At 41.7% G+C, this 27767-nt stretch overlaps 1 protein-coding gene across 1 annotated transcript in view; it reads left to right on the top strand.

The window, feature by feature from the left end:
• Positions 1–542: 542 nt before the first annotated feature.
• Positions 543–27767, top strand: part of large1 (LARGE xylosyl- and glucuronyltransferase 1) — a 104815-nt gene continuing 77590 nt past the window's right edge. The window contains exons 1-2 of the mRNA XM_062383149.1: positions 543–2144; positions 27045–27231. Coding sequence (XP_062239133.1) covers positions 27126–27231 — 106 coding nt within the window. The 5' untranslated portion in view covers positions 543–2144; positions 27045–27125. The remainder of the gene's footprint in view (positions 2145–27044; positions 27232–27767) is intronic.

The raw sequence follows: 27767 nt of genomic DNA, 5'->3' as shown, positions 1-27767 counted from the left end.
CTCTGCTCTAAAATAATGTTTTCTTAATAACACATTGAGTTTCAGTATGTCCACTCACACAGCTGTAGCATTAATTTACAATTTACAGATTTTTTTTGGCAGTCACAAAAATGGGAAATGTGAGCATGCATTTAAAAAGCATATATAGTGTTTGATGACATTTTCAAAGCCACAGTAAATGTACATTTGTGGAAAGTTTGGTGTGCCAAAGTGACAAACAACATAAAATGCACTATTGGGAGAAGCTCAAAGTCTTTCATGACAATCCTTTCAGATTTAGAGAAAAACATTCACACCATCAATTTCGCAGTTTATGTAATGCTCAATTTATTTTGTTGGTAAATATACAAAAAAAAAAACAATCTTACGATCATACAGCTTCAAATTAGCATTGATACAACTTTATGTTTACTCTAATTAATGTTTGATTCAAAAATTGACCTGCAATTCTGATTTTTGATTTAATACAGTCAGGGATTTCTGTAATAACAACATTGTCGAGAATAAATCTACTAAAACATGATTAAGAAATTTGTGTCCAATTTTACAAAAAACTTATTTTTTGCCCCTATATGTGATTCTTCAGAATCAGAATCCTTTAATAGTCCCACATTGGGGAAATTTGAGGGTTTACAACAGCAGCGCAAGCACAATGCAACAAGAGCAAAAGAAAAACAACATATTTAAGAAACAAAAACAACAATGAGCAAAAAAGTATAATAGTCAACAAGTAAATAAATAATAAGTAGTAGAACAACTAAATAATACAATTAAATAATTAAATAATTAAATGAATTGCACAAATTTCACGAAATGTGTTGTGATTCAATGGGATCACAGCTGGTTGTACAGTCTGAAAGCAGCAGGAAGGAAGGACCTGCGGTACCTCTCCCTCACACACCGGGGATGAATCAGCCGGTGGCTGAAGGAGCTGTTTAGAGCTCCTTGTGTTATTTAAAAAAAAGTTACATTTATTAAATGTAAATAAAGTGTGTGATCCAGTGTCCTCACACTAAGGAACTACACTCATAATGTCAAAAGTGTATTTAGTGTGTTATGTAAGATTTACAAACTTTCTCCAACATCCACCTCCGCATCTTGAGTCATTTCGTGCTTTTTCATGCAGCCACAGTTTTTGCTTAACCTTCAAACTGCTTGGGACCAGGACTCATCCAGCTGAGCGCTGTGGCCAACTGCCAAACTCTGTGGCCCCGAAGGCCCCGGGTTCACTGTGTGGGGCCTTTTGTGGTAATTTGATTTATTGATTAATATAAAACTAAAATGAATGGCTTCGGGGGCGACTCCTACATCTGTGCCTAATCTCTTGTGTAATAACCCTGTCCACTATTAATACCTCTGACATTTCAGGGGATGTTGTGCTCACAGGGCGCCGGTCCTTGAGGTGTGTTTAACGGGAGGTGTAGCGGCTCTCCCGGACCCTCGGATCGGCCTCGGACGCCCGGTACATCGGTGAGTCCGCTCCAGTCTCCGGACCAGTGACGATCCGCTCCTCGTTCTCCTCCCTCCCACCTCCCCGAGCGCCACGCCGTGATTGGCCGCTTGTCAGGAAGAAAGAGCTGCTGTGTTGAGGCCGAGCTCTCAGACACAGGCAGGACCCGGGCGATGGAGGAAAACCACCGCGGAGGCGATGCACACTTCCCCGCACACTCCTAACGCGTATTGAGTAGCTGAGCGCCACTGGCAGCACAGACCGAGAGTCCGTGCTCCAGCCGCCGAGGCCTCTGTGAGCCCCCCCCCCCTACCCTGCCCGGGCTGCTTGTCGCCTGCCTCCTGGTCGCAGTCATCCAGACCCGCTGGATCTGCTCCGTGGCGACACAGCCACAGACACATCAGGGACTCGAGTGCTCAAGCTGCCCGGAGGAGACGCGCCCGGCCGGCTTGTTGCTGCCGGTAGCCGCTGCTAACTGCCGGGGCTCGTAAACAACAAGACAGCGCTCCAACTCCATGGAAGAAGTGAGCGGCGGAGCTCCGTCTGGGTTTTGCGCATGAGGAGCCGCTACGACTATTATTGAGCCGCACGCAGCTGGTGTCCGCGTGAAAGAGCCGCTCCTGGGGTGGCGCGAGCGCGGATTTATTTGGCTGGAGCATCGGACCAGCAGCAGTTTGAAGCCTCCCCGCATCAGGTAAAGTGGAAGCCGCACATACTCGCGCCTGAGCGCCGGCAGCGACCTCACCTCACCAGTCCCACTGTGGCCGCTTCCCACCGCCCGTTCCCGCTGTGGCTCTGGCACCGCTCTGTGTTGTGTCTGTTCACTTATGGTAACCTTAGAAAGTCCTTGTGCTTCGATCTCCATATATAAATATATATGTGTATGTATGTGTGCGCGTGTACATGAGTCAGAGCCCAGGCAGTAATGCAGCAGAATGAGGCTTTATCTCCCATCCTGCAGAAACCAGGGGGATAACGGTCCTTTAATCCCCCATAAACCTCCGTGGCCAACGGAGGGGCAGAGGATGAGCGGCGGACTCGGTCAAACCCTCAGAGTTTCCCCCGCTGACGCAGTTGGTCTGTCCGTGTTGGAGAAATGTGGACAAGCGGTCTTTGATGTCTTTGATAAGTATGCTAATGCTCGTCCCTGTCCACTTCTTCTCCTCAGCAGCCGCACACAACAGTGGAGGGAGCTGAGAGGCAACAGTTGTACACAGACAGTAGTAACACAGGGGATATTAACAATGACACATTGGGGAGCTTACAACTGTTTTTACCAACTAATTCTGCAGATTATGAATTCTATGTAATATATCCTAATATTGTTACATAATTTACAAATGTCCTTGTGACCACAATTTTTATTTTGCTAAGACCAAACAAACTTGAGTCGTACCATAGGTTAATTTAATACAAGCTTGTTAACAACTTCCATCGCTTTTCCTAATGAATCAACATCTTAACAGTCCATTCGGCATTGTCCTCTGAAAGGCCAGCATCGATTCAGTTTGTCTTAAAGACAAGGGGGAAAAAAAACAACCCCAAAACCTAAAAAAAAACATCGACCTGGTTGAGTTTCATTACTTTATAACGGCCGCTTTCTTATAATGCACCAAGGAACTGAGGCAAACAAAATACTTCAACAGTACAACGGTGATTTAATCAGTCATAACTATTTAAGTATTTTTTCAGTGATGGAAGATTAATAGGAGGAGATAGGACGCTGCCTTACCACTCCCCACATGAGAAAAATCATAGATATTATAACTGAAAATTACTTTTGAAATGACTTGTATATTAATAACACGGTCAATATTATAAAGGTAGTGAGTAGATTATAACATGCAATAAAATGTGGATTTAAAATGTTCTACCTTGTCTATGGTTACTGATTGGTCAGGTATTTCTAACCTGACCCTCGTTGTACATGCACATTCCCTCTCCTCAATACAAGACAAAGGATGTCTGGGGAACCATTTTCCTATTATGGCCCATTCTAGCTTTCATAACAACCTATGTGGGCAATTAAAATTTGAACAATCAATACACCAACTGAACTGCCTCTCTTTGGCAAGGCATTTGATGTCAGATGGTAGTGATGAGGATGCTGATGATGACAAGGCTGCTCGCAGCAGGTTTAAGCCAAAACAAGTTGCTCAAACAAGTGATCCAACAAACAAATATGGCTGGTTGGTGTGTATTTGTTTGTTTCATTGTAGGATAGAGAAAAAAAGTATTTCTGTGCCTCAGTGGTTGTTTCAATATTTTGGTCATGCCCAGCTGTAATGATGCATGTCTCTATAAACTAGAAACACAGGCTTGTCAAATTGAAAATAATAGTTTGTCTGTTGCTCTCGGCAAACATGATATCCCACATCTACTTTTCTTGACAGGCAGGTTGTTGGGAGAAATGTTCCCCGTTCCCCTCAGCGGCTCCCAACAGGTGGCAGCAGAAGGAAACACTGGCAGCAGGGCATGCAGTAGTGTCGTAATACATCTGTAGCTGGAAATACTTGATAAATCGCACTGGAATGAGTTGCTGACGTTGAGCTTGGTCTAAGGCTACAGTCACAGTCAAGACGTTGAAAATAAGTATATTTGAGACAAGCTCTGCCCTGATCAGCTGGCATCATGGTCCTCTTTACTGTCAATTTACATGTTGATGATTCACCACAAACTCAAATCAAATGTTGATTCAGCTCAGCAAATACTACAAACGTTATATTAAACTATTTAAATACACTGTTAAGTACCAACTTATTATTTGTTTATTTAAATAGACCATCAATTTACTGTAAAGGAAGGAATTTGCAGGCTGTGCATTTAAGGCTGATGGGACAATTATCATGCACAGTGTCCTACCACAAAAACGTATTCAAAGCCTAAGTCCTAAGTAACTGCCAGTTTTATGTCCTCAATAGTGTAACCCCGATGGGTGTTGATTTCTTCTATGCTCAATGTTAAGTATTCATTTGGGCAGAGTACGACCCAGCGCCACACAATTCCCAGTCTTACAAACCAGTGCTCAGCTAAGGAACTGCAATGAGCCTGTGATGCCACAGTTATGTCTCTCAATGTCAGCTGTAGTGTGTGAAGCATTCAAAAGTGTAGTTTCTTTACACAATCAAACGACTACCAATTGAAGAAAGAAGCAGTGGGAAACAGTCAGACACAATGATGTTCCGTGTATACTTGAGGCTACACTGTCCACTATGGCAGAAACACAGATCTGCCTGTTGCACACACTTCACAGATGCTAAATTTAGCTCACAAGCGCTGCTGGCTAGCTTCTTCGGACACTAATGTTACCTTGGCACTTCTGCTAGGTAGCTTGGGTTTAATCCTCCGGCCCGCCGTGGCAAATCAGAACTTGTGTGGTCGTGAAGTAAAGTAAAGGATAAGTAGGCACTTGGATTTTGCGTGACATAATAGTCATGTGGTGGAAAACAATTGATTTACCTCATCAATGAGGCCTCATTGATTTTCCCCATTCAGGCCCGGCAGTCACATTCCAGGTGATGCACTCATCACGATGTAACAACTTTAGATATTCTGGGAGTTAATTCCCCCCCTCTCCGCTGGAGATCCCGCCAATGACTGAATCGCTCCGTCTCTGGATTTGTCTCTTCACTGAACTGAGGAGGGAAAACACCCCCATGGCATATTACCGCTCCCGCATGTGGACTATCAATGCATTTTACTGAACTGAAGGGAACCCTGGACAACAAGGAACTGGGACATAACATTTCTTTTTATTAGGGTCTTGGAGTTGCTCTGATGCTGTTGCCATTGCCAGGGTAGATTTGTCATTAGGAAGCATGGATTTATTAATTATTCCATTTCCATGCTCAGAGCTGTACTATATGAAGTGTTGCAGATTGCGATGCAGTCTGATTTGAACTAACCGACTTGTGCTGTGCACTTGCTGACGAGCCCAGAGTTAACAGTCACTGCATTTCATTGTTGTGTTTAGGACTAAAACAAATTAAACTTTAAACAAAGATTAATTCAGCAATCAACAGAAAATGGATTAATGATGAGCTGAAACAATGAATAAATCAGCCAATTAATTGATTATGTGAGTTCATTTTAAGTCCAACATGTCGGATGGAATTTGCAGAAAGCCATCTTTTACTCAGGGCATTTCTGAATAATTAACCTGCTACTTGTAAAGAAATAATTAGAAAAAATGGATAATGAAAATAGTCTGTAGCTTCAGAAATTGACATTGTGACATTCTTCCCCCCCCCCCCAGGCAGTGGCTGTGGAGATGTGGAGGTAGGCAACGGTTTGATTTTCTCTTTTCGAGCTCCCATCTCTTTGTGTGAGCGAATGAACGAGTGCCACAGGCTGCCTGGAAATGTGCGTTGGAGCTTCCATTTGTACAATTATCATGTCTCACCCTTCTCTGCGACCGCAAACTTTTCACCCCACCATCCAAGTGTGGCCATTCGGGAAAAATACTAACACCGTTGTGTTCCAATTTGATCAAATTAGGCAAAGTGCAGCCGCTGTTTCTCACATACAGGATTATCCCCTGATGTGACACTAATCATTGCATTTTGCATCTTTTGAGGGGCCTGCCAAGACGCTGTTTGTTTAGGTATAGAAGCTTAATGGTCCCCACAGAAATGAGGGCTGTTTGCATCAGAAACATTTAGGTAATTCATTATCACAGAATTTTTGATTTTTATTTAAATTCTATCAAGCAAAAGATCAGTGTCCTCCTTTCTCATTTAGATGGAAAATCCTTTACCATGGGGTCCACGGTCCTAAATCTTAAGAAAGCTGTATCTTGCCCTGTTCTAAAATGCAAAAACAACTACTAAAAGCATGGGCCTTCACACTGCTTGAACTTTTTGGAACCTTGCAAGCGTCTGGTTCGAGGTTCCCTGATGCGGTGTAGGGAACAGGATGGAAGTGAGCCAACACATGAGAGGAAGTTCAACGGCACAGGTCTGTGTTTAAAGAAGGGTATTGTTGGAAGTTAAATGAAACAGTTTAAAGTTCTCTGGCTTTAGAGAAATTTGCATTTGTTTCGTTGTGCTCCTATACCACTTTTATATTAAAATAATAATAGTAATGATAATAGCTTTATTTGTTTCGCACTGATCTTAACAAGGTTACAAAGTGCTTTACTCAACAAAAAAAAAATCCATGGCAAAATGAGGAATGAATTACAATAGAAAGGTTTTCAGTTCAGTTAAATTTTAAGAGCCAAATCATAACAAAAAAAAAAGTCAGGAACATATATTTATAGAGCAACCTGACAGGTCCCATTTGAAATAATGGTTTTCCTCCATGCTCATACTTAAAATGTAATGGCTTTAATCATATTGAGGCTAAATAAAATTATAACTTGATGATTGTAAATGGTTGGAAAGTGTAAGTAATGCTCAAAAACTAAATTTGTAACTTAGCTGTATTTTTAATTGGACATGTTGGCCAATTAGGTAAATGTTAAGGATCCCTTTGTCCCTTTTTTTTAACAAAACTAAAAATATTTGTGACTTCATGTAACATGCTTGGACCCTGAAGTTAAGCCACAACCCTCAGAGCAGGATTTGACTGAAGAAGAAGTTCTGGGAGTGCATCCAGCGCAGTGTGGTGGCTGCAGGTGGTACAATAAGGACCTGTGCACCTACTCAGCAGTTCACATCATAACGAGAGGAAGAGCCACAGTTTGCTTCACACCTCATGGCTTTGTGTCTGTGATATCGGGATTATCTGTCATCTGCTCCAAATATCATGTAGGAGTTAAAAAGTGAAATGAAGTGGGTCAGAAATAGCACAATATGCTCATAGGTTTCTTTTTCTAGGTCATGCAACTTGGCACAGAAAATATAAAGGAAGGAACAATTCAAACAGCTCTCCTGGATTAATGCCTCTGCGTTACAGTTGATTCTGCAGGTACGACGTTTTCCGGTTGGCTGTTCACCTGTCCCTCCGTTCATCCGTTTGTCCAATCGCTGTGAAAGACGAGAAACTGCGAGGCACAACGCTACACGGTATGCAGAGTTACTCGCCAGCTGTAGGGACATCCCTTTGTGGTATGTTGCAAGACATGTCCTCTGCATGGAGGGGATAAGTTGGTCTGTGGTGGAGCGTTGTCTCACTCTATGGGATGTTCTTACTGGCATTTACTGGTACATGCTGCTGTGTCTCATGTCGTTCCGAGCATCTTAGACACTGATGGTGAAGAACAAGACACCACCCACACACCAGAAACCGGGACCTCAGTATTTAGTTTCTTTCCCTCCCATGTACGTCGTGTTTGGGAATGACAATACAGTAAGTCTTCTTGAATCTTGAGAAAGAATTGACGGAATTTCTGATCATGTATTTCCATCTCTCAGAGGATCGAGGAGGAGTTGTTTCTCTCAAAATCCATATATACACACACTCCCACTCAATATCAGTCCATACTTGACCTGTGTACAGAGAAAACACCAAAGCTTTGGCAAAGCCATGACTTTTTTTATGAGAACTTGTCTGATATGTTTTTTCGACTACAAATATTGTTTAGGGTACGAAGTGTCAGTCAAAACTGAGTCAAATACACAAAATGGATGGAGCTCGATGATGGGTGTGCCGCAGCTCACTGGTTAGCATGTAGATATCTACCCCTTTGTCAATTGCTGCTGATGTTGGATGAGTAATGGCGCCTGTGTGGTGCTGTGTAGAGTACACTTAGTCAGGAGAAAGCCAGTGAAATGTAACGCTCCCGATTGTTGTGCATTGTGTAGAAGTAATGGGGGCGACTGTCCACTGCCCTGAAGAGATGCTGCTGAAATGACCTCTGACATTCACACTGAGTGAAAGGGCTCCTCTCTCTCCAGCCTCGCTCTGCAGTGGGCGTGCGTTCCTGTGGGAGGAACTCAGCGGCTGGTTACCAGGCTGTTTTCATGGCTGGTTACTACCCCCATGTTTACGTCTCATGCGGGAACAGGGCTGTCAATCAGCCGGTGCTGATCGCAGGCCCTGCACTGTAGACTTCTAATGATGCACATCTATGTTTTTATTTTTAAATGACACATGCCCCTCTTGTTTTCGCTCGCACACACTTGCAGTATAAACTTAATTATCTACTGTTGGCTTCTGTGTGGTGTCTCATTTCCTCCGCCTCCTCTCTCGCTGTCACTCCCCAGCACAGGATAATTTCTTCTCTAAATGTGACACCGTTGAACGAGACACAACGAGAGACATGACAACGCCGCTGCCATTTTGAATGTCAGACTCGTGTCACTTGTACATACAGGTCACAGCAGCGGTCTCTCTAGGTCAGACCTGCTACATGTCTGATTTGAATTTTGTAACAGTCACAAAAAGCTTCATAAACGTAGCTACAGAGACGTTGTTAGCTCTGCTGATGTGCTGCACATCATACAGCCTCTGTGTTAACAAGAGAACCGTTAAGACCAGTTGTCGTTTACACAACCGACTGGAGAAAGTGTTTTCCCTTCTGAAAGTCTTTGATCGGAAAATATCAGCTGCATCGCTTTCTCTTTGTCACAACACTTCTGTGGATTGAATCATTCATATCCAGCAAAACTTTATGTACTTGTCAGCAAATACAAATTAAAGTCCCAATTCGATAGTCTGAACAGCACGATAAATTATGCAGCTACTATCACTCTGCTCACAGCCTAGAATAATAATAATGTATGGAAACACTGGGGCTGCCCCCCCTCCGCTGACTGTTGAATCATCATTTGGGGACCCAAGATGAGCATTTCTTTTTTCCTCTGTCACTGAGCAGCTCTGTCTGGGGACATGTAGGTCCCTGTAAACTGAACTTCTGATGGCTCACCAGCAACACAGAGGGATTTCTCCTGTTCAGCCAATGTCAGCCAAAATTGAGCTCTTACATGAAGCTATGGCACAAAATATAACACCAATCTATAGGTCTTTTATGCTGCATTAGTTTGTGGATATAACATTGCCTTATTATATCAATATAAACTGTGTTGGGACAAGTTAGACCATGGCAAGTTGCCACTGCACTGTTCCCAGTAATTATCTAGTCTGTGGCGGCCCGCCATATTCTAATATGTCCTGCCACAGTTTCATAATGAACTAAAACATTTTTCACACTTCTCTTAATAACAAGGGATCTCCAACTTGATGTGTGCAGCGCTGTTTGCAGCTCTATTTGCTCTGTGCTCACTCACTCTCTCTCTCGCCACCCCGTCCTAGCACAACCATGATTCACTGCGTGTTTGTGCTTTAGTCCATGGAGTTTTTATTATCCAGAATTTATCTATTACTCTCTAGGGCAGTGGTTCTCAACCTTTTTTCAGTGACGTACCCCCTTCGAAGAAAAAATTCTGCAGAGTACCCCCTAACCAGCGCAAAGAATTTTTGGTTGAAAGAAAGATGTAATGTGATTTATTAAGCCTTGTAACTAGACACATTCAAATTTAAAACTCCATCAATGTCCATAACATTGCTCATTTGTAGTGGTCTCTCTTGAACTATTTGGAAATAAAAAGATATAAAAATAACTAAAGACTTTTATTATTAATTCAATATAAATACAGATTTGTGCACCTCAAAATAATTATCAACTTAAAGTGACCTCTTTTGGGATCATAATAAAGATATGTTCTCAAACTGAATTCATGAACTTAATTATAGCTAAACACTTCTTCCCAAAAAATAAATCATCAACTTAGTTTTAAATAAAAGATTAGCTCAAACATATTTTTTTAATATTTATCATCTTAAAATATCTTCTTTAAGGATCGAAAAGAATACTGACAGGTAGCATGTTTCCGTTTGCTTCGGGGAGGCTTTTCGCATCGTGTCTTGAGATGACCTGTATTCAGAAAGTTTCCTCTTAAAAAACTCAGGTGGCTTACCAACATGACTTTCATGTTTTCATGTTTTGAAGATGTGGAGGCTTAATGCCACTGTTGGCTAATCTCTCCCCACAGAAAAAACAAAAAGTGTAAATAACCCAATCTATGTTATTGTTAATATTATTGAAGTGTCTTTCTGTTATTTTATTGTGAAATATTTGCTCGCTTTAAGGTCATACAATTTCATTTCCGCTTTTGTATTACATGCTTTTATTTTGAAAGGGTACCAGTAGAGACTCGGACTTCTTGTTATGAATCATTAACTTCACAACGGAAAACTTTTACGTTTTAGCGCCCCTCCGAAGAGGCACAAGTTTAGGGAAGGCTCTCTGCTCTGGTTTCGCCTTCTTAAGAACTTGTCCCTCCGTGTTTCAGCAGTATTGCTGCTGCACTTCAATTCGACTCCATTGTTTAAGTTTTCAAGGCAGGTGATGACAGGTGATGACAGGTGGCGTGTGCCAGGTTGGGTCAAACCATCGGTATGGGGGAGACTCTGTTTTTTTAGGATAATTAAATTGAAAAGCCTACTGAATATAAAATTGAGTTCATGAACTTACACTTATATTTTATTGAATATTTGTTAAATAACAATTTTTCAAGGATTTTTGAATGGATGCTAATTTTAAATATATAAAAAAAAAATCTCAAGTACCCCCTGGAGTATCTTCAAGTACCCCCAGGGGTACGCATACCCCCATTTGAGAATCACTGCTCTAGGGGCCTGGTCACTCAAACACGAATGCAAAGCAAATATTGGGGGTTAAAGTTCACCAAATTTGAACTCCATGTGAAGCCACATTGCAATTTGTCTTGCTACCGGAAGCAAGCCTGTTATTTTCCCCCTCACTATCACAGATTAGAAGAGAACGGATGGCAAAGGTTCGCTCCTGGAACATTCCCATGAATGTGACCGGGCCCTCAGTCTGTCTGCCTTTAAATGCACCACAAGAGTAAGTCTGCACAAACAAAGCCAACACACTTCTTTTCTTCAACTCTTCGGCGTAAGCGGCAACACCGGTGCTGTCACAAGTTTATTAACTGGCGGGAGAATTTCCACATGGTGGAATCCCTAATCACAACAGTTGACTAAACAAATAATGATTCGGTGGCTTGCTGATCGTCATCCACTGAGGATATAAGTGGTTATTAATTATTTCCCATTGATTGGCTTTGATTCATTTAACATTAAGCCTTCTTTCTTTTCCGGTGCTATTTATCTGCGTAATTAGAATCCGATTTTAGCCACAAGTTATGACATCAATGCCCCTCCAGACTGTTGTATACACGTGACTGTTGGTTATTCACACCATGACTCAGCTTCTATTTACTAGTCACAATTAATCGGCTGGTTGTATCTCTATGTAGATATTTGAGTGTAGATGTAGATATGCTGGTTGTTACCGTTGTGCCACTGACAGAGCTCAGCAGATGTATCAGAGACACGTAGCAACATGTGACATATGAAACATTTCCTCTGTGTCTCATGAGTCTCCTACAGAGGCCCTGTCACTGCCGAAGGCATGTGCCATTGATTTTTACAGAGGAGGCTTGATATTGACCCACTGGGTTGCCGAGATAAATGCACCTTGCTCAGCTGACACCCAGCTGTAGGCCTCCAGAGTGTTTCTGATATTGTTCCACTATTTAAACCTTTTAAACCTCTTTGTTACTATCACAGCGGCGTGCTCTCCCTGTCTGTTTGGCTCACACTACTGGTTGACACAAGGGGGTTTTCCTGTTAAAGCACCTCCTATAGTCACAGCAGGGTTACTATTAATGATGAAATATTATTGTTAATTGACTGAAATTAAATTAACAAGTTTCTATTCAATTGTCATCAGACCACATTGAAAGGCGAATGTGTTATTCTAACTGTTTATCTGTCAGTGGTGGTAAATTGAGACATTACTCTTATGTGAGGGTTTTTGCTGAACAAGTCAGTGTGGGAGAATTCTTTTTTCTCTCTCTCTCTCTCTCTGTGATAATGTCAAAGTCCTTCATCCATATGATGTGCATAGATGTCATCAAGCAGTAAAATGTATTTATGGAGGTGTGGAAATAACAAAAAGATTAATAACACAACAATAACTACGACGTAGTCACTAAACTGCACCAATGTTGTCTCCATAAATACAAATTGTAATAATCATTTACATATTAGTGTGGAAACCGTTCAGCTGTGGTTTCTCAGGTTTCTCTGACTCTGAGCGTCACTGTCATCGCTGAAAGAAACAAACTGTTGGTTTGCGTGTCTCTGCACAGCCAAAGACAGTTTGTGAGAGAACCTCCACTCTGTAACAACACTAAAATGGTCGACATTTTAAAGGAGAAATATTATGCTTTCCCTTTCGTCTAGTGTGTTAAAGGTTTTCGTGTATGTAAAAGGTAAAAAGTTAAAAAGGCCAAAGTCTGCAACACAGGGAGCTCCTCTCCTCTACAGAAAACCCCTCTCTTGAAGTGAAACACCTTGTCAGTAGTCCGGCCGATACCTCTGCACCACATGTACACCTGCACCTGACAGCTAGTATAGCAAACTCCCTGGAAGCCAGGTAAATCCAGGATGGAGGCTGACAACCTTACACCTGTTGGAAGCAGTATGAGGAAATGTGTTTTCTGAACATTAGAGCATAGTACCTTTTTTTTTTTTTTATTTGAACCCAAATTAGAAGTATTAGCCCCAATATGGGCATAATATGTTTCCTTTAATATAAACTAGAGTACTTGGTATCAGTAGTTAGATGTGGCTAATTTTAAAAGAGTTAGATCTGGATCAAGGCCCATGGAACAGAAACAATTTCACATGAACTGCCAAAGGCAAATGTTAGCTTTGCCTTTTCTTTGAGCCTTTAAAGTTCTTAATTTACTCCTGAATTTTTTTAACTGAGGAGCACATGTAATCTTTGGGGAAAAAGTAAGCCCTGCAGTGCCCAGTGGGAATAGCGAAAGAGACAGTTTAGAGCAGTTAATGAGTTGCATCAGCATGAAGAGCTCATGGACAGCGATGGTTGGTTGAAATAAAGCAAAAATAGGGCTTCAAGAATCGTGTCAAGAGACAGCTTCCCTCTCATCTTAGTGAAGAAGACTGAGGGGAAATATTGGAACTGAAGTTAGATGATGAAGCCAAGACTGCAAGAGTAACATTCCACATGTAGTGTTTAATGTGGTTTTGTCCTCATCTTTCACTGGAGGCATTGCTTACCATGTTTCTCTATATAGTCCTTACGTTGGTCTTCCAACAAGCAGCTGTCTGCCAAATAGCCAAGTACTCATTTAATTTCTGTTGGTTATGTTATTCAGCCTTATTGTGATTCTAATTCTAATGTCCTGTTGAATTGTATAGTCGGCCGTATCTATTTTCTCTGATTCTCTGTCTCCTCCTGGAGAGGCTGCGTCCACACGCAAGCACGGGCGCACGCACACACACACACACACACACACACACAGACGTACACACACATGTACAAAGACAAATTTTGACAGACACAATTAACCAGGCGAAGTAACTACACAGTTTCTGTGTGGTTAAAAATTCAAATGGCAATTACAAACTCAATCACTAGCAGTGTTAATTTTGGCAGCAATTTTTGATTTAGTCTTAGTCTTTTGACAAAAATGCATATTAGTTTTACTCACATTTAGTCATTTTTATCCTTCTTAGTTTTAGTCTAGTTTTAGTCGACTAAAACAAATTACGTTTTAGTCTAGTTTTAGTCGAAGAAAACAAATTCCATTTTAGTCTAGTTTTAGTCACATTTAGTCATTTTTATCCTTCTTAGTTTTAGTCTCGTTTTAGTCAACTAAAACAAATTACATTTTAGTCTAGTTTTAGTCGACGAAAACGAATTCCATTTTAGTCTAGTTTTAGTCACATTTAGTCATTTTTATCCTTCTTAGTTTTAGTCTAGTTTTAGTCACATTTAATGGCAATTAAACTCCTTTTCTATAAAAACATAAAGCTGCATCCTGATAGCTTAAAAATATATATTTAGTTTTAAATGTGAAAACAAAAAGGGAGAGCAGGTCAGACTGGAGCCGGACACAGAAACTGAACATCGGTACAAACCAACTGCAGCTTCTGCTCTGATCAAGAAGCTGCAGCGCTGATCTCTGAGCAGCTGAGACCAGAGAAACTCTGTGTTTTCACTGTTTCCATAGTTAAGAAGCAGTCAGTCACTGAGAGGCTGCTCATAGAGAACGAGCTCTGCTTTCACTGTGTCTCTCTGAGCGAGTGCGCGAGGCGGGGGGCGGAGCTACGGACCAGAGCGCTATCTGGGGCACACACACACACACACAGACACACTCACTCGCCCGCTCCTGATACTTCATGACGGCCTGATAAGATGATGTTTTAAAAATGATTGTGACTTAGTCAACCACCAACATTTTCGTCTCGTCTCGTCTCGTCAACGAAAATTAAAATAGATTTCGTCATAGTTTTTATTTTCAAAGATTTGTTTTCAATACGTCTTCGTCTCGTCTTCGTCATGCAGTGGCGTCAATTCAGCCAAAGCTAAGGTATGGCAAGGTTACTAGTCACATGACTTAACTACAGTATCAATCAATATACATGCCCAGCAAATAATCATAACAAAAGTGACAAGTCTGCTATGTAGCTTTTTTGTATGGTTAGGAAAATTTGAACTTTTTCAAATGCAGCCTCACTCACATCCCGCTAGCGCAAGTAACTATGGACACAAACACTTAACTACGCACGTCAATCAATCAATTCAGTCAAATGCGCCGTTACGCATCCGTTTTCAGCACCATGGATAGCAAGCGGCAGGTTTAGACAGCAGTAATAGCCTTTCTGACACAATTTCAATCTTTCTGTTCACTTCATTCATTATGTAATTGCAACAATATCACGTGAACATACCAGGTAAACTGCTGTAAACTGTTAAAGTCCAAATATAAAGAGGAGAGGGAGGGAGGGAGGGAGGGAGAGAGGAGAGGGAGGGAGGGAGAAGAAAAGAGAAAGAGAAATCATATTAATAAGATGTTTGGGTATCTTACTTTGAGATGAACTTTATTAATTATTCCACAAGTGGATAACGGCGGGTCCTCAAAGCAGCAAAGTTATTGACGAGTTCATCTGCGTCCAGGGATTTTACGACAGCAGGCTCAACAGCCATCAACATGAGGTTTGTGAGCCTGTCATCGCTCATGGTGGTCCGCAGGTAAGTCTTGACTCTTTTTAAAACGGAAAAGAATCTTTCGTTGGATGCAGTGGATACAGGAATTGTTGTTGCGATCTTGAATAGCTTGATGACCTCTGAAAAAGCGACAGACATGGTCTTCAGTCGTGTCAAAGCCAGCATTATGTTTTTCTCCTCCTCCACGTCCTCCTTCATCTCAAGTTCAAGGAAAGCTTTTGCTGTGTGACACTGGGAACTGAGAAGGGTGGTGTCGATCAGTTCATCATAGAGTTGTGCAAACTGTTCCATTTTAACTACATCCATGAAATGGGGAGATGAACAATCAAATGCCTGGATAGCATTAAGTAGCTCATCATTATCTGTAAATCGGCGATCTAACTCAGAGATGAAGCGGTCCAGTGTTTCAAAGTATAGTCTTTTTTCTTGGTCATCTCCTGTTTGTCTCTGGCCACTGGATGATCCGACAATAAACCCTGCCAAGGCTTTGGACACACTCCGTGCTCTTGCTGGTCGCAGAGGGGCAGTGTCGCTGCTTGGGAGGCCGAGCTCTGTGGAAAATGCCTTGGCTCTGCTCAGTGTGTCCTGGTACTCTTTATCTGACCTCATCTTTTCCAGCTGGGCCTTAGTACTCCGTATGAGGTTGGAAGCCATCATGATTGCAATGTCTTTTGTCTGAAGCTGTTCAGACAGTCCATAAGTGAGATTTAAGATTTTTTCTAGGACATGAAGACGCACAACAAAAGTGACTGTCAGCATATTTGTCCGAAGTCCAGCAGCTTCAGTTGAACCCTCTGCATGAGCGTCAATAGTGGCATCTAACACAGCTAGTATAGCCTCGTAGCGCAGTTTTATCTTCTGTAGAGCCCTATACCAATACAGCCACCGAGTGGGACAGGTGCGCTCCAAGTGCAGTATTTTGTTGTGTCCCAACTTCTTTTGAGCCTCAATGAAAAGCATGTGTATGGTATTGCTATTTGCAATAAAAGTATATAGTGTTTGAACAACACCAAAAAACTCTGCCATCTCTGGTATTTCAGTTATCGAGCTCACAAGCACAAGATTTAGTCTATGTGCATGACAGTGTATATACGCTGCATGCGGCACTTTTTCACGTATTAAAGCCTGCACTCCACGCACATTACCCCACATAACACTTGCACCATCGTAGCATTGTGCAACACACAGCTGAATATCTAAACTCGATAATTCCTTTATTATTTTCTGGGCCAGGGATTCAGCTGTCAGGTCCTTCATGTGATAGGTTCCAATGGCTCTTTCCTTTATAATCCCGTCATGTACATAACGGATCAAAATGGCCAGCTGCTCCTTCTTAGACAGGTCTTTCGTTTCATCCACTAACACTGAAAAGTACCGTGCTTCTCCTACTTCATTTATGATTATACTTCTGATATTTTCCCCAATAACTCTCACCATATCATTCTGGGCTTCTGGGGAAGAATAGTGCGCATACCTGCGTTCCTGTTTGCTTTTCACGTTCCTGTCATCTGTTGCAATAACGTCCAAAAGTTCAAGGAAATTTCCTTTATTTTCATCCTCATCTCTCTCGTTGTGGCCACGGAGAGGGAGGGCCTGTCTTCCCAGAAATGACGTGATTTTGAACAAGGATTTGACGTGAGCCCGGTTCTCCTGCACCTCATCTGTCCTGTTTGCGTCAATCCGACTTGCGATGGATTCCTTATGTCCGCTGATCACAGCCTTAAAGTTAGACCACGCTAATGCAGCACAATTGTGTCTACTGCTCCCTTGATGATCCCGGAGATTTTTTTTCATGTTCTTCCAACATGTGTATCCAGTGTCTATGAACACACGCAGTCCATGCCGGTCACCTGTTAAAGTTGAGGCTCCTCCAAAATGACGGCATGCAAAGCAATAAACTGCATCTTCTTGCGCAGAATATTCAACCCAGTCATATTCCTGATACACACTGACATTAAAGCGTCTTCCATTTCTAGTTGGGAAGTGGGTCAAACGAGGACGCCTGAGTCCGTCTGTTTTACATCCACTAATATCCTTCTTCTCTGCTCCAGTTGACCCAGAGGCTGCTACTGCTGCTGCACCCGGGCCTTGACCTTCCTTATCGCTGTCCACGTCTGATCCAGCTCTTTCAATCTGAGAAATTGGTGGGGACTCAGACTCGGATTCAATTTGAGAAGTCGGTGTGGACGAGTTCTCAGCCTCCATGCATATCTGCATCCCCTGCGCAGGTGCTGGAGTGGCTAACAGCCTCGTTAACAGCTTGAATCCCACCTTCACTACCTGGTCCTTCTCCCTCTGCTGCTGGGGCAACATTGGAGCCATCACCTTCACCTGCCTTTTTTTTGATAAAAAAAGATTCTAAAGTTCTTTGCTTTCTTTTCATTTTAGTTAATTAGCTTAGCCGAAAAATAAAAAAAACCGCGATAACATGACCCGCTCTGACCTCCGGCGGCTTCTCGTCAGGAGATACCACATTTCAAGATAGGGAGGGGGGATACGTTACGATAAGTATTGGGAAAGATAATATCTAGACTAGAGAAATCGATTGTGTTGTTCTGCTTTTCATTTGTATTTAATTTATATGTATTAAATAATAGAATAATCAATACAAATTGACACAGAGTAATTCCATAAATTTATTTTTTTAAAACGAACATTTACATTTTCCCCTGGAGCCAAGGTGTGGCAGCTGCCATACCTTGCCATACCCAATTGACGCCTCTGTCGTCATGGAAAAAGGGTCGTTAACGAATATATTTCGTCATCGTCTTCGTCAACGAAATTAACCAAATTGTCTCCTGGGGGGCATGTCTTCGTATCCCCCCAGCGCTGGCTCATATTACCTACTGGCTTGCTACTTCAATTCCTTGCTCAAAACCCTGGTACTCTTTGTAGTGTGTGTTCTAGAAAACCACCATGTACAGACTATGACTCAATGTTGCGCAAAGGATCAACCAATCAATTGAACCGATTCAAAGAAACATGGTTTTTGGCCAAAATCATTTTTTGGAAATGATGATTCATACATGCCACCAAAGAGACCTATTGGATTATTATGTAAGGTCTATGTGCTACGCTGAATTTTTCCTTACCTGGTAGTGTTTTGAAGCCGATCAACATTATAAAAGTGTTGGAGTTATAACTTTCCCTGGACTAATGGTGCTACTTGGCTTTTGACAACAACAAAGAACTTGCAGCCGGAGAGCGATGCCGAAAGGGGAAAAAAATCACCATGAAGATGAATGTTTCAGTGGGATGTGCTCTTTTTTCTCTTGCTTCGCCTGCAGCTCAGAGTTGGCCGTGATTAATTGCTTCATCTGGACCACTAAAGGTCCGTGTCCCTCCCAACTAAACACTAGTTCATCTTCAAGCTGTTTTAGCTGTGCAGTGCTGCTTCGTATAAGAGGAGGCTCCTTGTGTAGCTGGGAGATGTTGTCAGCCGCTGAGTGAAAACCGACCACTCAACTGAGAGAGCTGCCAGTAACGGCTGGGAGTGAGGTTTACCCTAGTGCAGCGATTAAAGAAGAAAAACATTTTCTGAGATTTAAGGCACACAGAGAAGTTTACACCAAGTCACAAATTGGCCACAAACAATTGGTTTCTGAGTGCACTCTTGGAGAATAGATGGGCAGCCTCCATGGTAGAGGAAGCTGTGCATATTCCAAATGGAACCTTGAAAGGTAGAGATAAACCCAGCAGAAGAGAGTTTCAAGGGTTTTCCTATCATCACAACAGTTATATATTTTTTATTTTCTTTGCAGCTCCTTTGCTGAATGAAAAGAAAAAATGGCTGAGAGTTTTGAGGTCGCCTATGGTCACTCTTTCTTCTCTGTCCTCTACTCTGTCCATTTGACTGAGGGCTCGGCTCACGTGCAAACTGAGTGGACTGCGGAGTACAGAGGCCAGGGTAAGCGCTGTGAACAAGGGGAAACTCAACATAGCCACAGTCCACTTATTAAGCTTAGAGGAATATGTTTTTTTTGTACAAGCTGAAATGAGAGCTTTCAGAATATAGCCTGTATATTTGCTACAAATCTTGAAATATGAGGAACCAGCCAGTTTCACTTAATTTAGGTTAACAAATGGACACAAATTCAAAGGAAACTTACTTTAGAGATGAGGGTCACTGTTGATCATCATTAATGGTCTCAATGAAATCTGGAGCACACTGGCTTTCTTTCATTTGGACTTTATTCCTCCTTTTTTTTTTCTCCTCTCTTGACATCGGACCTGTGGTATTTGGCGAGTGAGGAGCAAACCTTTGAACGTGACAACGGGGTTTCTACATCTAACATTATAAACATGCTTTCTTGAAAGAAGATTTGATTGTATGGCTCTGTCTGATTCGTTTCTATTGGTTTACAGGTTGCCGCAATTAACTTTGTCCATCTTGAAATAACAGTTGTAATGAATTGTAAATTATCCTATGAACATATTCTTTTAAGATAACAGTTTGTGGTAAGCCATGTCATGTTTCCTTGAAATAGGATCCTACATCTGGTTTCCTTTCAAATTACATGAATCATATTACTGTGTATAAATATGGACGACAGGACCACTCAGGACATTGTGATTTGAAAGCGTTGACTGATGCAGACATCACGACTTGCTGCAGTTTGATGATGTGGAATGAATGATGAGCCACTATTCATTACGCTTAAAGTGTATGTATCAAACTAATAGTATAAATAGCAGAGTATACACACTGTGCAAGCACTACAGTAATGATGACAACAACAAAAATATATCAGATAATGCAAGTGTTACGCCTACAAAGAGAGTGAATAACCAAAAAAAGTTACCATTGGGTACTGGTACCACATCGTTTGTGTATAACACATCATTGATGAGGATTTGTGAGTATTTCTACATTTAAATATCTTTATAAGCTCCTGTGACACACATAGGGTAGATGCTCCTTTGCAGGGCAGTGCACACGTCACCCTCTGCTTTAACAGAATACTAATGAGTGTGTATGGCCAAGGTAACATAATGAAATGAGAGGCAACTAACTCCCGGTGCAAAATCAATATATCTTTCCCCCATCTATGCGGGTGAAGCCGACACCATGTAGTTCACAGTACATTATGCACTCCTGTCAGGATAATTTGGATTGTTTTGACCTATGGCCACTCTTGATTATCGTTAGCGAGACAAAGAAAGGGACTCTTTGCTGGTCTCCACTGAACAGCTGCACCTCTTCATCTTTGTACTCCTACCCTGCCATGTGGCTGTAAGCGTATACTCGGTCACACTCTTTGTGCCTTTTCTTTCATGACTTCTGTTCAGCTCTCAAAGCGAATGTAAGGTCGCCTTTGTTCTCTCCTTTTTGTCTGGACGATGTGGATGTTGGAAGGCACGGGGAAGTTATGAGGTGCCCCTGGGCCTCAGTTTAAGGGCAATCCGGGATCAGACCACAAGTGACAGGTTTAATAAAATGTTATAAGGAAGTGTCACAGTTTTGTGCGGCAGAGATGATTTCTCGCACCGAAGGACTCCTTCTCTCCCTCATGCATAATATGAACAAATTATATGGGGTTTTTCAAAGTATCAGGTCTATGAACTGATAGACAAGAACTAGCGATGAAGGGAATATGCATTTTTTCAGTACTTGGTTTTAAGTTCCACTACAATCAGAAGTCAACACGTTGACTGGAGGCCCCGCTGCTGATCTAATCTCTAAATCCATAAGTAATCATGAGCAGGGTGACAAAACTGGCAGATTACTGGCCCAGCAATCACGTCACACCATTCCGTTTCACCTAATCCCCCAAGTTCCAACATCCTCTGATATAGAATAGACCCCAAAGAATAGAGGATAAATGTAAAGACTGCTATGCTTCCTAACACACATCGGAAACCAACTCCGGACATGAGGGGGACCATGGCAACTTTTTACACTATGCCTGAAATCCCTCAGGATTACACTGGTGGAGTGGAAAAGTTGGAGAATCCAATAAGTACTAATCTGTGTGTTGCTATTACATCAAGCGATAAATGTGCATGGCTGGACAGCCATCCAATAAAGTTGTCCTTACCCAGCAATCAGCTTGTTAAATGTTGATTTTAAGATCGCTGAAATGCTTGTCCAACACGTTGAAAACTGTCCTACCGACAACTATTTCCTTTCGCTAAGACGGATTCCTTAATAGTAAGCACACATTTTTTCTCTACCCAAGATGCCTTTTTAATGTGATCTACCATCCGTCAATTGTGTCCGTGCCAGAATCTGCAATATCCTTAGATCCAGAAAAGGCCTTTGGATAACGTGGAGTGGATCTTAGTCTCAGTTAGGGCAAACAGTGCTATTTTTCCACTACCCGACAGGGTTGTCCTTTAAGTCATCTTTTATAATCTCTTCTTGAAAGAGCATTTGCCATTCAAGCCGCCTGCCTGAAATGCATTACCTTGTTCAAGACTCTTCTTTAAGCACACTTAATAGACTGTTTTTTATACTCCTCTATTGATACTGTTCTTGGGATTACACTTTTATGATTCTGTTGTTTTGTATCATCTAAAGCACCTTGTAAACCTTGTTTTGGAAAGGTGCTATATAAATAAAGTCTATAATTATTATTATTAGAGTTAGTTTTTGAGCTCCTGTCCATCGTCTTGTGTCACCTCAAATTCAAATAATGTTTTACTCAATATTTCCAGTTTTTCACAATCTGACCCTTCACTTCTCCCTATTCTAAATTGATTCAAAACTTCTGAAATTGTAAATTGAGTGCAAAGTAGGACCTTCTTTGAGCATGTACAACAACTAAACTGCAACATAAAAATTGTGATATGACAGGCAGCAGCCTGACAAATGCTTAGTGTTTTGTTATTAGTATTTTTATTATGAATTCAATTCATGTTCTTAGTGTTACTCTTGGGTCCTGCCTTTGGTTTGTCCATTCTGTGCTGGTCAGGTCTCAGACTTGTAATGTTTCTTATAAATGCAAAATGAAATTTTGGCAAATATCATGAAAGATACCTGATGAATATGTAGCAACATATTAAGGGAATGTGTTAAGGAAAGCCTGATGACACCAGTGAAGATTTCCTTACATATTAATCAACCCTTGAGATCTGTCTATTTCTCTATCTCAATACGATGAAGTTAAATGTGTTATTTACAGCATTTCTCAGTGCTTATAGACCATGTTGATGTTTCCTAATCTTGTGTCCCAGCCACAAATCATGTTTGTCAGTGCTTTTAAAAAATATTAGAAATCACTCTTCCAGAAAATGATTGCATGGCAGTTTTCTAATCTGCTACAGTAAGGAGAGATCAGCTGCACACGTCCAACAAAATGTATTCAGGTTGCAACAGAGAAAGGCTCTCGGGATTTGACTCCATCGAAGTGAAAACTTCTCCATTAAGCATCAGATCAGTAGGCTCACGTAAAAGACGGGACAGGGGTAGTGGTGGTGGAGTTAACCCAGCAGGTAGGGAAACTTAAAGTTGAGGGTGAATAAAAACATGAGAAAATAGCAGACATTTACTTTAACAGGAATAAAGATGTACTTTCAACGGAGCTTAATTTAAAGTTTGGTTATATAGGTTAAGACATCTGATAGAAAAAATAAATAATGGTTTGTTTCAATATTTGGTTAATATTAGTAAGAGTAGAGTAATCATAGCCACTTTTAAAATGAACCAATATTAACGCTTTGGAGTAGAATCAGAAACAGAGGTCATCATATTATTATTATAATTTTTTTTTACCCATCACCCCAACCTAATTTTTGCAAGGAGTCATTACTCATGCAGCCTCTAGATGTTGCTTGTCAATTAAAAAATGATGGATTCTCGCTTTGCATGCAAGCATCCTCTTCACAATATCCCACATTATCCACCCAACACAGTGTGGTCTGTTTGGAGAGGGACTCTTTCTTTGGTTAAAAATAAAAGTCCAGAGGAACGCTCTTTGTGATTTTAACTTTGAATGGACCTTGAGTCAAATTGAAATGGGGCCTTAATGTGGAATTAGGTGCCTTTGGACATCATTCTTCTTCTATTTCTCATAACAATATTTGGAACCTGTGTAAATCTGCCATCTTTGACCATTTCCCATCTCCACTGCAGTGCCTTCCTTCACAGCAGATGATTCAATCAGACGCTCTCAGGGTTTTCCCCCATGGCCTTTTTCAACCAATAAAACACTGCCCTGTAATCATTGCTCATCACTATTAGTGTCAACACACGGCAATTTAATATTGAGTTGTGGAGATAAAATTACATTTCTCTCAACTTCCCGATGAGCCATGAGGGATGGCTTGTTATTGACATCTCTAGCAGTCACCAAAGATATGAAGGCAGCCTATGGATATCATCTTATGTTGTGGACCAGGAAAGATGAGGAAAAGATAGTATTCAATTCCCGCCCTTCATATTATAAATGTGTGTGTGAGTTTTACAAAGATTGGCTCTGTCAGGGTACAAGCAGTGATATGAGCCTCATGGTTCTGCGACAGAGTTTGAAGGCTGTGATTCACTGACTGGGGGAGTGGCCTGGTTATTTTGAGGAGTGAGTAGAGGACGAATTACATAAGCTGTTTCCACTGCTGGAACTTTCCCCAGGAACTTTGTACATTTCCACTGCAGGGACCAGGGTCTAAATTATGTTCCAAGGAATCATTTTACCCCCAAGAAATAACTCAGACCTTGGGGATTGCTCATGAGTGCTCATGTTCTCCAGTGTTTTATTTCAGCCGGTCAATTTTCCTTACTGTAAAACCAAGTATAACGTTGGTGGTGTTCTGAATAGAGATGGTGCTTCGATAAACCGCTGTCTTTTTCCTGACTTGCGACACTTTCGTAAAGCTTTGGCCCGCTAATGGCACCATGTCACACCTTGGCTACAAAGCCCGAAAATGTCTTTGGGTGTGCTGCTAGACTTCAACCTCAGCTCCTGTGTCTTCTCTCAATGCAGCTGGGATGAAAAAAATCCAGTGAAGTGCTTGAAGAAACTTTCAGTAGAACCAAAAGTCTTAAAGCAGAGGCAGTTTTATTGGTGCTCAAAGCATCGAGGAAGAGAGAGATGAAGCAATACAAGCTAACTCTGTGTAATGCCACCCAGATCTGAAGGGTGTCCTCTGCAGGGCCCATATAAACCCAAATAATCCTTATATGGCACAGACTCCACTGAAGTATTGTACACTGTAAATGACATTTGAGTGTAAACTGTGCCCAGAAGCATGGCCTAGTACCACATGGAGACATAAAGACCCAGTAATACAGAAAACTACCTAAAGGAGGAAAACTTCTCCGACAGCAACATAATGCCTGTTCTCCCTGCGTCCCTCCATGACTGCAGCTCTCTTCCCTGCGGTCCGACACTTCCCTTGGATGTGGTAATAAATGTCTTAAGTGTAGTATTTGCAATTTAGATCACGAGCGTCCAGTAAAAGCTAATATCACACGGGGGTCAAAGGCTAGGGAGCAGCTGAAACAGTTCACAGCATATCAAAGCAGTGGCTGTCAAATCCTTTTTTAATCTCCTCTAGCCTCGTTTAACCCTGTCTCACTTGGTGCTCTCCACACAGCCCAGGCAACAGTACAATATCTCCGAGATTCAGTAAGCTTTGAGAGAGTGACACTATGATAATTGGCATCCCGGCTTGTGTATGCGCCAGCCTCCGCAGTGCCAGCCGGAGGTATTAGGTTTCATCCCTGCTGTTGGGTAGCGTCTGAGGTCGTCCGGGTAATTGGACAAATGTGGTCGAAAACGGATTGAGGAATTCAGCTAATATGATCTAATGAGACTTCTGCACTCTGTGCCCTGCCCCCGCCACAGAAATTGACGAATCGACTTAGGTCATCAGGTTGGATTGATGTGTCACTGCTTGATATTATATGCAACATTTAATAACAAGATAAATATCTCTTAAGACTTGGTGGGTAGGTTAAAAACAATTCAACTGCTCCGTGGTTGTAGTTAGGATTTTACGAGTGCCTAATCTAAACTCAACATCATTTATTTATAGAGCTTGATCAGCTGGCTCCATGGAGACACTCATCTGAACTGTCATGTCTAACCCCACATTGGGTAGGTGTAATCAGGGTGGTTTAGAATCCCATTGATGCTTATATCCATTTTTTATTCTTCCAATTTTGGCAAAAGAAATCAATCTGCAGCTAAAACCCCGGGAGGTGCAAATGTGAACGTTGCAACAGGACTAGAGGATTAGCGCAGACGCACATTATGAAACCGGAATCCTTTTACCGTGCTGTGTTACCCTGGCTCATGCCCCCCCTCCTCCCACGCGGACACGCACTCACTTTACACGTTAACAATAAAACATCATCACTTATAAGAAGTTATTAGGTTATCACTGAAGTTTACTTCATGTTTGTTTGATTAGCCTGGGTTTATGAGACTTGTATTTAAACACATTGACATCTAGATAAATGTAATCATTTTTTTTCTGTGAAGGGAGACAGAAATGGGCAGACACACATACTCCTGCAGACTGGAGAGAACTTCCCACAAATTGTGATGCAATGCTGTATTTTAACTTCATTGTTGCAAAAGAAGCATCGCCCCGTTTATCCAGGAACATAAATATGAATTCAGCAGGTCTTTTATAAAGATGGAGTAGAATATCTTGTCGACCGACACCGAGTAACGTACCTGGATGCAGTGGCCACCCAGAAGCTGGCAACCCTGATTCTGTTAAGGATATAATCAGAGTTTTTTACCACACAAGCCTAAGTGCATTGGTGTAGAGAGTGTCAACATAATCCATATAATCACATCACTATTGATTTTATTAATTATATAGTTAATTTTTTTGGGGGGGCCAGATCACGATTGATTTTTGGTAAATTGACAGCCTATTTAAAAGCCCTCTTCAGTGTAGCCCCAGTCATAATAACCACTTGAAGCAGTACAATACATATCTTTGGGAAGCTCCCGATCAAATTATGCATATCCTCTATCTATTGCAGATTGTCTCCACTAAATTTGATATGACATAGTGACATGATAAAACAGAACAGTATTGGTATTATCTTACCAATACATTGTGAGCACATTTGGTGTGCATATCCAAAAATAGATTTGAGAAAAAGACTCCCCCCACCATATCCTGTTTATAACTATATATAAATTATTACGTCCACCGAAGAGGTTTTGTCTATGTCTGTTTGTTTGTTAGAAGGATACACAGAACCTACTGGGCCATTGCCATGAATTTTGTGGCAGCCCAAGGAAGAACCCATTACATTTTGGTGTAGTTCCCGATCAGAGGGCCCATCCAGGATTTATAGTTCTCTTTCTCAAAAATGTTGGGGATTTGGTCGTATTTTTGGCCAGTCCATTGAGAATTATTCCAGGGACTGGCTGCTTAAGGCGTATGTGCACTAACCGTTTGGCCATGGGGTCGCCCCTATGCGTCTTTTTCAGAACCATTCAGAATGAATGATAATTACCAGTCCTCCAGAATCTTGGGTGAATAATTCAGAATGTGTGTTTTGGCTCTGGTCCTTCAGATGCATTGCGCTTAGTGCTGAGCTGTAATTGCGTCTGTAGAGGATGTGACTGTCTACACCTCTAACCCAGTTTTCCCCTCCTCTGCCTTCTCTTCCAGTGCCATGAATCAGCCTGGACAACAGCTGCTACCCACATAGAGGTCACTTCACCTCTCTTTCCATTTGCTGTGGTCCAGAGGATGCTGGTAATGTGTCGCGGGCGCAGGAAGTTCCTGGCGGCCACCCTTGCCCTGGTCTTCATCCCAACACTCACCTGGCTTTACCTGTCAGTTGGGAGCTTTCAAGGTACGAGTGAGTGTGCTTAGCAGCTGAGGGAGCGACACATCTGCACCAAGACAGATAACATGACAGCAGCTCATTGTCCTCTGCACTATGCAAAGATTTCCAGCACACAAGAAAAATCCATTAATACATGACATTTATAATTACCAGTCATCAAAAGCCTCTAAAAGCTAACAGATGGCTAGTTCCTATTTCCACTCAGTCTTCAGGATCAGCTAACTCCACATCCCACTCTATGGTCACTGAACTCTTCCCACCTAATGTTGGTCTCCGTGTCTGCTGTGTGCACGGCTTGTATGTAAGTCTCTGGTCGTCCTGTATCCACCACTTTCCGTGCACAGTTGCTCACTCACAAGTGTATTACACTGGTGAAACTCAGTCTGTTTAAATGCCGCCATTACTGATGCACATGTGTGTTACTGTCTCTGGTAAACAGATAATTTAAATGCATCCTTACTTAAAAAAAAAAGAGCACAATGTGTTATTGTGTAGTGTGTGCATGTGTCATGTGTGAGATTCTTGATTCCTATGAGGAAAGT

The sequence above is a fragment of the Platichthys flesus genome, chromosome 23, assembly GCF_949316205.1.
Source record: "Platichthys flesus chromosome 23, fPlaFle2.1, whole genome shotgun sequence".
Lineage (NCBI taxonomy): Eukaryota > Metazoa > Chordata > Actinopteri > Pleuronectiformes > Pleuronectidae > Platichthys > Platichthys flesus.
The sequence above is the reverse complement of the archived record's forward strand: the minus strand, read 5'-3'. Positions and strand labels throughout refer to the sequence as shown.